The sequence below is a fragment of the Pagrus major genome, chromosome 6 (assembly GCF_040436345.1).
Source record: "Pagrus major chromosome 6, Pma_NU_1.0".
Classification (NCBI taxonomy): domain Eukaryota; kingdom Metazoa; phylum Chordata; class Actinopteri; order Spariformes; family Sparidae; genus Pagrus; species Pagrus major.
In genome coordinates this window covers 2136056-2151249 of record NC_133220.1, presented here as the reverse complement: position 1 = coordinate 2151249, position 15194 = coordinate 2136056, and the positions used below count along the sequence as shown (strand labels likewise).

Genomic DNA, 15194 nt, shown 5'->3' with positions numbered 1-15194 from the left:
GGTTTATTACCAATTTTTGAGAATCCTCCAGAAACCCTCCCAGATAAAAACCCTCCTGAGCCTTCGACAGACTTCCAGTAACATCTCATGTGTTTGCTTTAAAGTCTTTGTTCTGTATCTGTCCACACAGACACAACTATCATCTCTAATAAAACTAAATCTGACAACTTGAAGCTGATTTAACAGGGGGCTCTCTGTCTGAACGGTCCACATGTCGTTTTTTACGTCCGTGATGTCGTGTGTGGCAACAGCTGACGTCAGCGTGTGAAATCAGCGAGGCGGACCACACACGCCACAGCTGAGCGGAGACAGTGGAGGGACTGTACGCTGCAGGACGTTAGTGTCACCACAATATGAATGAAGATGATTTAATACATCCACTTATGTGTGTGTGTGTGTGTGTGGGTGGACACACAGTACATTATGTGCGGACTGGATGAGACCCACCAGTCAGTCGAGCGGTGAAGGGCTCCCTCGGACTGAAGGGACATTTTCCTCGGCCCGACTCCACGAAGGGAGACAACATGAAGGACGGCTCCTGCAGGGGAGAGAGAGACCACACACAAACACACAACCATCAGCAGGAGGACAAAGAGCAAACTGCCTCCACTCTCTCTGATGGATCTCTTCTTGTATGAGTGTTGATTGTCAGAGGACAACTGAGGCTCTACAAAGAGCGATTGATTGAGTCTAAGTGACCGACGCCACACAGGATGTTCAGAACTGAACTCCACTGTAGCTGCATCGGAAATATCTGAGTCTGACGTCACATAATTTGCAGGAGCGAGAAACAAAATGCACCGACGACAAAACAAACACAGAAATCTGAGCTTTATCAGTGAGCATCTGTAGACTCAGACGGTGGAAACATATGGACTGTGTGTCTTTACCTCTGTGTTGTGTCCTAAGTGCAGGTATGTGCATTGTGGATGGAAAGCTCCAGTACCACAAGCATAGACATGAGTCTTATTGAAAGGCTGCAGCAGCCGCACGAAGTTGGCACAGTCCGTCTGAAAGTCACAGAAAACACAATGAAAGATATCAACTGTTTGTTTTAATCTTCACTATTTAACGATGTAACAGAAATAACAATCTTTTATCACTACAATAAGACTGAAAATGAACCAAAGACAGTTCAGGAAAATATAAAAAGTGCACTCTGAACATAAATATAAAGGAAGCTGTCGATCATCTCACATCCTTCTTGTTTCATTCTCCTCCAGCTGTGATGTAAAGACACTTACCTCCAGACTTTTCCCTGCCAGCCTGCAGTGCTCCACATGCTCTCTGGCAGCGGGCCAGTAGATCTGATTAACAAGATAAAACACTTTGAATCGAAATGATCCAGCACACGTGCAGTCAGACGGGTTTTAATGTTTTATTGTTTTTTGGGAGCGAACACTGATTAGTGCTGTGTTTTATTGTCTCACCGTACGAGTGGGCAGATCCAAGCTGTCGGGCCTCAGCAGGTAGATGTGGTCTTTCCCTCCGACCAGCAGCCATCCCTGATCCTCGTCCAGCAGCAGGACCTGGTACCCACCGCTGACTCCGGCCTCCCAGAAGACAGCAGAACCGTTCCTCAGATCTGAGAGAGAAGAACCAGGAAGACATAAGGAACAAAGTCCAGTAAGGTATACTGGAGTACTAATGTGTCTGTTTGTGTAATATGACTTTGTTTTAGTGTCGTACCACCAGACTACAGAGCAGCTCCTGTCCTCAGACTGTGAGACTCCTCAATCCATCCTCAGCACTCTGCCTTTTACTTTTATGACTTTAAGAAAAACTATAATAACTTTACAGAAACAGTCAATCTCGTCTGCTCTTGAGGAGGCATCAGTGTTAAACTGAGACGGCTTCATGACCAGTTAAAAGTTCCTCGTGGTGTGTTTAAGTGAAACGATGTGACTGAGTGGTCCCCCACACAGAGCAGCTCATGAGTCAGGCCGCGGAGCCTCTGGTCTCTCGGGGGAGTCGGTGTTAAAGCAGGCAGAAAACGACCTGAGCAAGCAGAGCAAATTAACCCTGAAACTCTGCCGCTGCCCTGCTGCTCGGCCGCCGCACTGTTTACTCTGCAACGCTGTCAGCCCGCTCTCCCCGAGCTGTAAATGATAACTGGAGCGAGGAGGGAAAACGACTCCGTTTCACTCCAGAACGCAATAATTCTGACCCGAAGACATTTATATTGCTATTGAATGATGTAGTCCAAGTATTTGTTTCAGTATTTTGCAGTGAAGACATTTAATGTTTTGGTTTGAGTTTCATTTTCTTTAATTAAACTTTTCAACTGACTGCATTGAGAGCTACAACGATTAGTTCATTAATCGATTAGACGATTATGTCGATATAATAACCAATTGTCACTTTCTCTTCCTTTAATATAAAACAGTTTTTCAGACTTTAACTTGATCTTTCTTTTGCTCTCCATGCAAACTTTCTGAGACGTCGGGTCGACTGTAGGTAAATCCATGAACTCCAGCTGTAAACTTTAACTCAAGTAAAAGCAACTAATCAACCCTGAAATTCTTGAAGTTTTTCTGTCGCTGAGTGCTGCAAAAAAATCCCCTGAATGAGGAAAGGAAATTAAGCGTGAAGCTCCAGGAGACAGCGAAGACATTCAGCGAGTACAGAAGTGGACCCCACAGGAGACACTGCTGAGTGTCCTGATGTCTTTGAATGCAGCACGGCACATTTGTCACAACTCACCACCAACAAAACCGTTTAAAAAGGAATAAATCACTTCTCTGACAATCACACGGCTTTCATCACCACAACAGAGTTTCTGTTTGCTAACAGACCGTGAAAAATACAGAAGAGAGACATCAGAAACATCAGAAACTATGTAACAGTCCTTTACACACCTCATTAAAACATGATAAAGTGAGTCGTTAGTCAAAGTGGTTCCTCAGTCTGACTGAGATCTGATTTAAGTACAAAACATCTCAAACAGTTAGGTATTTGTAATGTTTCCTCATGTACTGAGGTTTCTTTCCTGATCACAGACACTGCATTATATCGCAAAGAAGAAGAAGGAGAAGAAGAAGAAGAAGAAGAAGAAGGAGACATTTTGTTTTCCAGATTTGTACATGTATCTCAATAATACATGTTATTAATGTCATTAATATAATTAATGCTCTGCAGATGTTGAAACTACAACACTGAAGGTTTTTCTATAAACTGTTACAAATGTTCCTGGTGTTCATTCAGTCCACACACACACACACACACACACACACAGGTCCTGATGGCTTTCACACATGGATGATGCCTTATGATCTATAGTAGAAGTATCTGAGGTGCAACACACACACACACACACACACACACACACACACACACACACACACACACACACACACACACACACACACACACACTACATACAAAGTTAACATTAAGCCTCCAGCGTTCCTTCATCTATCTGTAATATGATCAAACACCTCCTGTCACATCTGTTCATGGTGCAATTATGAGATCTTCACAGCTCATTTGTCATTAAGACACACACACACACACACACACACACACACACACACACACACACACACACACACACACACACACACACACACCACAACCTGTAACCTTCCTGGATCCAGACTGTCCTCATCAGACAAACGACCACTGAGCTCGACCATGAAAGCAGCTTTTATTACGATTAGGCACAGAACCTGCTGGGTCTGGTTCAGGTGAACGTCACACTTTGGGTTACTCACGTACGTTGGTGCTGTAAGTTACGTTATTTAAATACCTTTAATTATTCACATCACACAAATTAAAAAACAAACCACTCTTGACTCTTGAGAAAGCCCAGTGTACGACACATCCACCACCTGGACCAGAACCATGACCGTTTACGTACTGAGAACCAGCTGACACTTGAGAAACAACCAGATTGTTGGACGGTCCGGCTCAGATATCCGAACAGTCTCAGCCTGAAGCCGGAGCCGAACAGAGCTGGAGACAATAAAAGTAAGCAGGATCTCATGCTATGTACATGCTGCGCTTGGCTCTGCCTCACCGAGCCCAGTAAGATCTCATCCATCAAGTGAACCAACGATGGGAAATAGAGCGTATGATGAAAGCGAACGTAGCAGGAGATATCTCAAAGTACTCTCCCTGAGGGGGACGCGCTGGGAAATATGACATGAAATACTGACGAGGAGAGGAAACCAAAACGCTTTACGTCACACACAACCGCCGTGCGCTCACATCTGTCATGTTTCGGATGGAGTTTTCCATTAGTTTTCCTGATAACTTGTATAACCTCCCACATTTTTTAAAGAAAACTGCATTAAAAATGTGTAAAAACAGAAGACTTTCCACACCAGAACCAGTTCTGACTGCAGGGAGTTAAAGTGTTTAAAGATAAAGACAGACTGTATTTAAAGAGTGCAGCGACGTGTGAATACTGCCAGTGTTTCAGCCTCGATTTGATGAGTCAGTCTGGATGTAATTCAGCTAAATGTTGCTTTCAATCAGGACCCGCAGCTAATGTTGATTACTTCTGATTGGTCAGCAGTGATCTGGATTTCTGCTGATTGGTCAATGACAAGAGGTCACGGCCTCGTCACATCTTGATTCAGGTGTCAGTGGGGTCAGGATTAGTCAGGGTCAGAGGTCAGCAGAGGAAGAGGATGTGATTACAGCTCGGTGAGTCAGGTTGTCTCCTCTTCGTCTCCACTGGACACCCAGTTAGCTCCCACAGAAATCTACATATCTGTGATCGTGGCGGCCAAAAGGTATTTTAAAGCCGAACCATGATGAATTTTTCTTACTTTTGACGTAAAGTTGCAACATGAAGAAACATTCAGGTCCATCGCCAACTTTTATTCTGACGACTGGGCTGTTTTCCTGTTTTATCACCTGGTTTTTATTCAACCCGATCCCCTTTCTGCAGATCGTGGACACGTTGAAACTTTTCTTTAGGTTCAATTTTCAATGTTGTCAACGCTGTGCTTATGCTCTGGTTAGGTTCAGGCACAAAAACTCTTGGTTAGAGTTCAGAAAACATCACGTTTTGGCTTAAAACACCTACAGTATATATACTGTATATATACAGTACATATACTGTATATATACAGTATATATACTGTATATATTCATTATATATATACATGTATATATACATTCTGTGTGAGTGCCTGTAATCAGAGAGGTGATTAAAACTGAATCAGATCGTTCAGAGCCGACTGTGCGTGAGAGTGTCGGCGTTATCGAGTACGTCTTTTCCCAAATTGGTTCAGAACAGTTTAAAAAGCAATTTATCAATTTATTATCATGTTTGTACTTGAAGTGGAGAGTTACACAGTGCTTAATAAGCTAATTTAAACTCAACAAATGAACTGACGCCTGAAGGTTTGTGTAATCAGATGGAGGTACATTAGTTGATCAGAGTCACTTTATTCTAACACATGAGAATATCTGGAAAACTTTGGATTAAATGTCCATTTTTCTTTTTAACTCCATATATGATTTTATCGTAATTCCTTCATCTGTTCCACACTTTGACAACAGTAGACACTTGAACACACAGATAGACTCTTTATATTTACACTGAGTGTTTCTGATCAGTGGCACGCTCACTGTGACGCTCATGTTTTCACAGGACGACTCGCTGCTGATCGACTCCGTCACGTCTTGTTACGCTCTAATCAACAGGATCATTTCCAACAACCGCTCAGAGAGGTGAAGCTAAACCAGCCGTGAATCTCTCTGAGTGTGTGTGTGTGTGTCCTGTCCATGTGTGTGTGATTGCGTGTGTGTGTGTGGCGTGTAAGTAAACGCAGCAGAGTTCAGGATAATGGTGAACATTTGTTAAAGACTTGAGGCAGAATAAATGCTGTGGGAGAGCTGGGTGCGTGCCCAACACCTGCGCAGCACACGTATGAGTTACTGAGTGTGTGTGTGTGTGTGTGTGTGTGTGTGTGTGTGAAGGAATGGAGTGACAGAGACCAATTGTAAGACTCAATCACTGTGAGAGGGTCTGTGAGTGTGACAGAGCGGAGGAGTGAATATGAGTCTGTCTAACATCTGTGTTTACGTGTGTGTGTGTGTGTGTGTGTGAGATGTGTGTGTGTGTTTACGTGTGTGTGTGTGTGTGTGTGTGTGTGTGTGTGTGTGTGTGTGTGTGTGTGATTGATTGTTCCACGTGATGAACACTGATTGCCTGCAATCAGGAAGGTGATTAAAGCTGGATTTGCTTCATTAAAATGGTGCACGGACGTGAAGAGCACACGTGTGATCTCTTCTTTACAGCTAACCAGAGCACGAGCACAGCGGTGTCACAGCAGAAAATTGAAAACTGAACCAAAAGAAAAGTTTCAACAGTTTCAAGATGTTCTGGTGATTGGGTTGAATTAAAAGCAGCAGATAAAACAGAAGCCAGTTTCTCTTTTGCCTTCTTGATCTGATTTGTCACTTTGAGGAAAACGTCCCTGAACTATAGAATAACATACTTTACTGCAGACGAACACATAAACATTCATGTGAGGTTGTTTGAAGTTTTTTTCCACTGCTGCTGGAAAATCTGGGGACTTGTTCTGAAACATTAAAAACAAACATGAAATGACTCGGTGCAGCTCAGCTGGTGTGATCCAAGTCTCCAGACAGGCCGGAGATCACAAACTGATTTGAAAAGAGGTTATTAAACCCTTGACGTGCGGTCGAGCTCGTGCACCCACTTCAGCGTGCGCTAACGCTTTTAGCTCAGCAGCCACAGTGAAGATCTGGGCTTAAAAAAAGAGTAGAAATAACAAATCAAATCAATGTAAGATCTCCGGGCTTCTGGAGACCTGGATCACAACAGATGAGCTGTATGGAGACATTTTCCTCTGTTGTTGTTTTCATGTTACACTGTCTTTAACAGACAAACATCAGACTGTAAATAGCTTCTTAAATGAGGTCTGATGTCATGAAACTTTCAGGATTTTAACTCTAAACAATTGATGGTTTATTAAAATAGCCGTGGAGACTCTATGAATCAGTATTTGGAAAACTTTAATATCATAAATAGTAAGTCATAACTCAACATCCAGCTCTCTCACTGCTGACACTTTAACAGCCTGGTGATGCAGTGGTTTTTGTAGTGTCAGCATTTTCCTCTGAAGATTTTCACTATTAAACAAACTTCACGTAAAACTTCCACGTGTCTGTTCTGGATCCAGTCGAGTCACGCTGATGATGACTCACCGCCTGCTGGAGAAGCTTCATCGTTAAAACAACCTCAACACGAGCTGCTTCTCTGCAACATAAATACAAACGTGTCCCAGAGATCAACTTGTTGTTTGTTTGTTTGTGTGTATGTGTGTGTGTGTGTGTGTGTGTGTGTGTGTGTGTGTGTGTGAGTCAGAGGTAAGCTGGTGGAAATCATCAACGTTACGACTCATTATCTCCTCTTTCATCTTTCCTACAAACCTCTGGTGTCTCTGATTAACACACACACACACACACACACACACACACACACACACACACACACACACACACACACACACACACACACACACACACACTGCCTGCAGCTACTGAGTCTGTTCAGTGTAACAGACTTCAGAGAAACACGTCAGATCAGCAGCTGAAGTCTTTATTCTGAGACGTTTGCTCCAAAACTCATTTTTACTTCACTGTGAAACTTTTATGGACGACACATGAAAACACTCTCTGTTATTTATTTCAGCTGGATGAAAGATTATGTTTTTTTATTTGAGTTATAATGAAGCCATAAAAGAGTTTCACAAACAACCTGCCAGCAGCTCTGGACCTGCTGAGACTCACTCAGCTGAAATCAAAACTATTAAATCACATGTGACACAGAAAAAAGCAATTTCTCCCAATTAAAGGCAGGAAACTTGACAATGGCATTTTTTTGGGAAGTTAAGTGAAGTGTTTTTAAATGAGGATAAAAATGAGATCGGCAGGTGCGTAGGAGAGGACCACAGGCCGACACAATAAAGACTCCTTTAGTCTTCATCCTGGGCTCAAGAGTACATAAAAGTTGATTAATATAACCCTTAAACCATCGTCTTATAGAAGGTTTTCAAGTCTCATTTCACATTTAATAATTTAACTTGGTTCCTCAGTTGAATTTCTAAGAAGAAGAATAATGCGACGTGACGTGTTTGGTTGTTTCTGATGGACGGAGACGAGAAGCGAGTGACATTATTTACATCTGCAGAGGAAATGATTTTTCTCCCTCGAGCTGTTGAGCGACTGAAACCTTCTCAGTTTATTTGACACAACGTGGCCTCCGTCAGCTTCACCTGAGTGACGGAGGCCTCACCCCCCGCTGAGAGGGAGGAGCGGGCGGAGGTCGTTATCGCTCAGATAAAAACCCGGTGATAAGATAAGAACAGACAGTCCGTCTGCTCTGTGTCTTATATTTCTGACTATCACTGCCCGTCAAATACCAAACACGTTATGACGCACCGGCAACGCCTTCAGTTTATATGTGTAACACAAAAACACACAAGACTCGATGGACAGGGAGTGTGTGTGTGTGTGTGTGTGTGCGTGTGTCAGCTGGCAGATGTTTCTCACGCCACGCAGAAAACATCTGGTTCTCGACAGAAAGTCTGGCGGCGTCACTGACTGACCTGACAGCAAACAGCGACCACGTCAGAGTTCAGCAGAAGAGTCGACGTTGTGGAGGGAGAATGTAATATTCAGACTGATGTTATCGACCCGAACAGGACCGGCTTTATTAAAAATATATAATGTAGACGATTCAAAACAGCAATGCAACTCAAACTTTTACTTTTTTGACGAAGACGTATTTCCCCGATGTTAACCTTCCAAAAAGAAACTTAGATTTTGCAGCATATTCCAGTAAACAGCAACATGATTTGGTAACGTTTATGTTAAGATCATGATTTCAGTTCTGTGAATGAAAATCTCTTTTTCTTTAGGATTCATGTTCATGTACAAGAATTTTCCATTTAAAATTTTGTGCTGTCACAAAACAAAATGGCCAGTTTATGTTCATGTAATCACAAATTTTATCACGACTTCACAAACCGCGGTGATCAAACCAATCACCATCATAAATGTTGGCAATGTACGTTAAGGCAAACCACAAACATGTTGAATACTTTACGTTTCTTTTGGTTCAATATCCAAATTTATCTGATCAGTCAGAAACTAAAAGGATTGATCTAACGCAGCTAAGTTATCCTCTTGGTGTGTTGGATTTATTTACATTAATATTTAAAGTTTATCTTTTCAGAATGTAAGAAAATATTTCTCATGTGGACGTAATGGTTTCTGTTTGACATCGTGTTCACATTTGATCTCTCAAACAGTGATTCCTGTGTTTCATGTGAGTCAGAAGCATCTCTGGACTCTGCTGCAACACATTTCCTCAGTTAGCACATGCTAACACTTACAGACGACCGGAGGGAGCGGAGCATCTCACAGCTCATGTGTTCAGGATTTGGATTAAAATGAAAGCAGGTCTGCAGGATGATAGAAACCAAAACCCCCCCGGTCGTCCTGACACCGTGCCCTGTGAGGACGATGGTGACGAGTAACATAAGTATCCCACATTTGCACGGGAAGCTGCGGTTGTGAATAACTTCCCTGCACACATTTGGAGTTAATACTAATATCAGATAGCTCACATTATCAAACCTCCCATGAGGCATCAAGGTGAAACATACTGGACTTCACAAGACTTAAATAGAAGATACAGAGAGAAAGAGCAAACAGATGCAGAAACACAGACCCGGGAGCAGAGCGGGGGGCATGGATGAGAGTTTTTATGTTTTTTTGTGTGTGTGATAAAAAACAGAAGAAGATTTGCAGCGCGCTGTGACTCTGGGCTAAATGTATAAATTAAAGACTCATGTTGTGCCATGAGAGGAGAACACCAGCAGTAAAATGTTCTTTAGTGGTCGTCTTCTGTGGTTTGATACATTAAGACTGTCATGCAAGACCAAAAAGGGCTTTCAGTGCCATTTAAAGTTGTTTCCATTGGCTCAGCCTTTGATTATTTAGCTCTTTACATTTATCTCCTCACAGTATTTACGCTCTCTTCACCGATGCCCTGTTTTATACCAGATATCTGAGCCGTAACTCAGATAGACAAAGTAGAAAATCCCACCAGCTCCACACATTTTGTGTTTCAAGAAAAAGCTCTGGTTTCCATCTGTTATGACAAACATGCCAACTTTCTTCATCATGGCCTCGTCGCAGCTCTGTTAAAAATGGGAAAATTTCACAATGAACTTAATTCAGCCAAACACGGTCGCCACTAGTTGTTTCACTAGTTCAACTTTAGTAAACTTAACAGCCGTCTTGACCTCTGAGGGACGTGGAGAGCCTGAAAGTCCAAAATGGAGGCAGCTATCAGCTAATCAGCAGTTTGGCACCTTTCTTTTTGTATTTACTGTCGAAAACTGGTTTCAGATGGTTTGCAAGCACTTTTAAAGAGTTACTGGTGCAAATAACCTTCGTGTTTTGAATAAACAGTCGTAACTTGTTGTTCTTTTAGCGACCAAACTAAGCCAACAAGTGTGCTGAATGGACATGAGCAACCTTTTAAGCTTTAAAAAACTAGCAGACAATGTTGAACAAACGTCAAGAAGATGTAAAAAGGACAGTGAAGGTAGAATAGAGAGAAGCTGTTGTGACTGAATAGTGCTAATCCAAGCTAACTCGCCAGCTGCAGCCGATTCTCCAGGATCCATGCAATTACAACACCACGTGATGCACTGAGGCCTGAAACGACTTTCCCCGTAAGCTTACATTGTAAAAGAAGCAGCTTTAAAATTGTTTCTTTTGGCACGACAACCCCGCAAAACATCTCGTTTCACCATCAGGACGTGATCCATTCGTCCAGAAACTAGAAGAGCTGCAGGATTCAATCATTTCATCCTCATCCAAGTTAGTGGGAGGTGAAACTGGAAGAAGCTCTTGGGGGTCGTTGTGTTGCTCAAGGACACTTCAGCGGTTCCGATGGACCGGCGCTGGTGTCTGGGGAAACGATCACGAATGAATTAAATATGTAGTTTCTCCAGCAGAGACACTAAATGTGAGGTCCTGCCCACCCGTCCTCAAGGTCGCCTCCTCTGAGCTGTTTTCATGGTAACATGAGTGAAGTATAGAGTTTCACATAATTCCTGCTAAAGGTCTGAAACTGAACTCTTCTGTTTGTTGTTCTGATGAATTCAGGTAGCGAACGTCTCCCTCCTCCTCCTCACTTCATCTGACAGGACACATCCGGACCGACCCGGCGTCCACAGGAACGTTTACCGACCAGAACAGCACTTATTTTCTTCACTTTTTGTTTAATTTCTGACTTATTTGTGTTTTAATCTTGTATATTTGAATGTATCAGAGCTTCAATGTTCTTGTTTTAATCTTCTTCAGCAGTTTTATAACTTTGTGTTTTATTCAATGAAAGCTGTTTATTTTATCAATGCTGCGCCAAACGAAACACCAATCTGTCTGCTACAGTAACTGCTAGCTGCTAGCTGCTAGCTCGAGGCCCAGATGTTCTCTGTGTGTCTGTTGTGGTCAGTCTGTGGAAATGTGCTGTGTAAATAAAGTTTGACTGATTGAAGCTCCCTTTAACAGGGCGGCTCATGTTTCGACCCCAGTCTAAACACTTCCTGGTCTGGTGAGAGATGATGTTTGTTTTTCATAGCAGGTCCAGTAGCCGGCAGCGAGCCGACACGGGGATGAAGTCAAGGACGGCGACCATTTTGGGTCAGTAAGAGTCAGAGTATCAATAACTAACAAGGTCTGTGTGTGTTTCTGTTGGCTAAACATTTAACTCTGCTGACCCTCCTCTCCTCCTCCATCACCTCCTTCTACCTCCTGCAGGAAACTCACACTGACGAGACGTCGCTTCACTTTTTCTCCGTTTTCTGTAATAACCTCAAAAACGGACAGGCCCGATGGAGACACTGCTGGTCCGGTATGTCGAGCACCTCACTCCGTCTTCCCCTCTCACCTGAAAGTAGCAGCACTCATCTCCCCTCTTCAACCCTCTCCTGTCTGTTTCCATTCAGCCCACCCACCTCCTCCCCTCGTTCAGGTTCAATGACAGAAACTCTCCCGTCAGATTCCTCCCTGAGGCAGCTCGAGCTTTCTATCTCCCCATGATCTCACTCCCTCTTCTCCTCCTCGCTTCCTCTCACAACATCTGATCTGTGGTCGGCTGGAGGAAACAAAAGAAACAAAGAAGACAAGAGGAGACAAAGGAAGGACTTTTTTTCTTTCCTTCCACTTTCCACTTCGTTCAGTTTCCTCTCTGAAGAGTCTCGAGTGAAAAAACTCTCCAGTTACATTCAATATTAACAGCGGTGGAGATGATGGTCCTCTCCAACCTGCCAATCATCTTCAGCTGAGTGAGGAGCACAGAGGAGGAGATGAAAGCTACCACGATGAAAACACACACACTCGAAATGTAATTTAAAGGGACATTTACCTTCTTACCTTGTGCTTTTTATCCACAGACCTCGTTGTAGGAACTATTTTCTTTCTACACCTGCCAACAATATCATCTACTCATGGACGCAGCCCGTCCTCATCAGAAAAACAGCCATATAGGTCGACTGTGAAAGCAGCTTATTAAGACCCATATCTATGCTTTTGTTCGGCCGCAGCCTCTAGTGGCGACGGGAGCAAAGGAGGAAGTCAGGTGGAGTCGAGGAGGAGGAGGACGACTGGGTCAAACAAGCACATGAGCGTCTCTCAGGAGACTCTGTTTCATCTTATAATTGAAGTTGACTTGCGTCACGTAACTTAAATTAGGTACAAAATAGGCGTGTTGTGATATAATATTATTGACGATAACCATGATATAAGAAATGAAATATTGATATTGTGTCAATAACACACATATGACAATATCATGTGACTAATCCAGCAAAGATTTTAGGATCTTTTGTTTTTAAGTTTTTCACTACACTCATATGTTACGTGTTATTTACTTGCTATAAAAAGAGACACAACACACAGTTAAAGTTAATGATAAAGATATTGTGAATTTGTTTGGTGAAAATTTGGTACAGAGGTACAAATAAAAACAAAAACACAACAGACAAATAATGATAAAACGTGTAAAAGGAGTCAACACTGACATCAGAGCCAAGAAGAATAACAATAAAATAAATTAAAATAGAAAAAGGTAGTATAAACAGTAATACTTGGATATTTAAGTACATTTACTCCAGTACAATATGTTTGACTTTCACTTTTACCAAAGTAATAATTTAACACGATATGTTTACTTTTACTGAAGTTTGTCTTACAGGTAGGAGGAAAAATATGTATATTTGATTGTTGGATGAACTGTCCCTTTAAGTGTTGCTGTAATGCTGATTATAAAGAAATTATTGCTCTATCTGAACATTTAACTGATATTATGAAACCTCCTGTTAATTCTGACTCAACATCTGGAGATAATTCATGAGAAAAGAACGATTATTAATGGACAACATACAGTGAAATAAACCTCCTCTGGTCTAAAAGCCTCTAAAGGCCTGAAACTGTTTACATGAAGTGAAGAGCTTCACAAACAGTTTACATCTGGACTGATGGATGTCCTGACATCTCTACCTTCTGCTGACGAATGAACAGAGTGTACAGTCGAGGGTGGAGCAGACGGAGCAGATGGTTCATGTCCGAACCTGATTCATCTACAACACCAAGCAAATCATTCTGTCTTGTCAGAGTCGGAGACAGAAGACGGACGAGGACGAGGACGAGGAGGAAGAGAGGGACCATCTTCAGCATCACTCCTCATCCTCTTCATCTCTGCTGCCGGCTCGTTGTCGACCTCTCCACACGGCTCAGAGCTTTAAATCACACTTAAAGAGTTTCCCTTTGAACCTCGACACAGATAACTGCCGCCGCTTAATATATCAAGTTTCAGCGTTCAGGGGGGAAATCCAAACTGCCTCAGACAGAAAATAACTTAAGCAGCTATTATTCCAGCAGTCAGGTCACATCTATTTATCCTTAGTTTAACTGATCCGGGCCAACTGATGTCAGGAACAATGACGGGCTTGTTGGACCTTCACACAAACGCTGGTCCAGGTTCATCTGTTTGGTTTCAGCAAACTCCTTTCTGATGAAAACCAAACTGTTTCAGCTTCATGTCGGTCTCTGGCCCCGACTTCAACACAATAAAGCTGCTGATCGTTTGTTTTTACTCGACATTTAGCAAAAAAAAAAAAAATTCTGAGGTAAAACCAACGGCTTGTTTAGTTCATAAACATGTTAAAGGCACAGTTCACCTGTAAAAAACAACCATTCACCGGAGCTTTTCAGGGGCCCAGCCATTTCTGTTTGGATCCACACACACACACACACACACACACACACACACACACACACACACACACACACACACATTAAATTCACACATTAACTCTGCGGTGTTACGTCTCTGTCAGCCTCTCCCTGAAAAAAAACACAAATCATCTTCAGCAGGCAACATCGTGTCATCACCAACAAGCTACAACTCACAACAAAACCGTAAAGCACGCAGGACGATGAGGTTATCTGTTCCCCGCGAGGTTTTCCATCCAGCCTGTGAGGATTAGTTTCCATTTGTTCCCGTCTGTTCCTGTTAGATTCAATCTGCAGGTCCAAACGCTGAAAATGCCACAAGAATGAACTCCTGTAGTAACAATCAGACCGCTTCAGACAACTTGTTTATTAAAACCAAGCGTCTACTAGCCACGTTATCAGGTTTCTTCGTCAGCAGTAGGTTTTATAAATGTGTGCATGTGTGGGAAACACTAACTCCGGCAGAATTATCCAAAAAACTGCACTCACAGTTGAAACTAAACTACAATAAGCAGAGATGCTGTGACTCTCTCTCACTGCGGTGTCATACATCATAATGTTTCAGCCGTAGCTCACAAACGACCGCCGGCTGCGACCCACATCAGCAGAGGAGATAAATCACAGACGAGAAGATAATCAACAGAGCAGGAACTCAAGAGATCCAGAAGAAAAACTCCAAGCTGCAGCCACAAGGACAAAACCACCGTCCTGCTGAATAAACATCTTAAATATAAACCGGCGCACAGTAGCAGCGTCTCCACGTTATAATTATGGACGCAGATGAAAAGGAGAGCAGAGGAAGTTCACTTTACAAGGTGTTAGATTGAAGGATCGTGCGTTCACCTAAATTAAGACCATATTTCCTATAAAAACTCTGCTTCCTGTCACAGAGAAGATGC

At 42.6% G+C, this 15194-nt stretch overlaps 1 protein-coding gene across 1 annotated transcript in view; it reads right to left on the bottom strand.

Annotated features, from left to right (window-relative positions):
- Positions 1–15194, bottom strand: part of LOC140997913 (semaphorin-3D) — a 72430-nt gene that overhangs the window by 16879 nt on the left and 40357 nt on the right. The window contains exons 3-6 of the mRNA XM_073467998.1: positions 1431–1585; positions 1245–1307; positions 891–1010; positions 448–538 (exon numbers count right to left, since the gene is read on the bottom strand). Of these exons, the coding sequence (XP_073324099.1) occupies positions 448–538; positions 891–1010; positions 1245–1307; positions 1431–1585 (429 nt within the window). The remainder of the gene's footprint in view (positions 1–447; positions 539–890; positions 1011–1244; positions 1308–1430; positions 1586–15194) is intronic.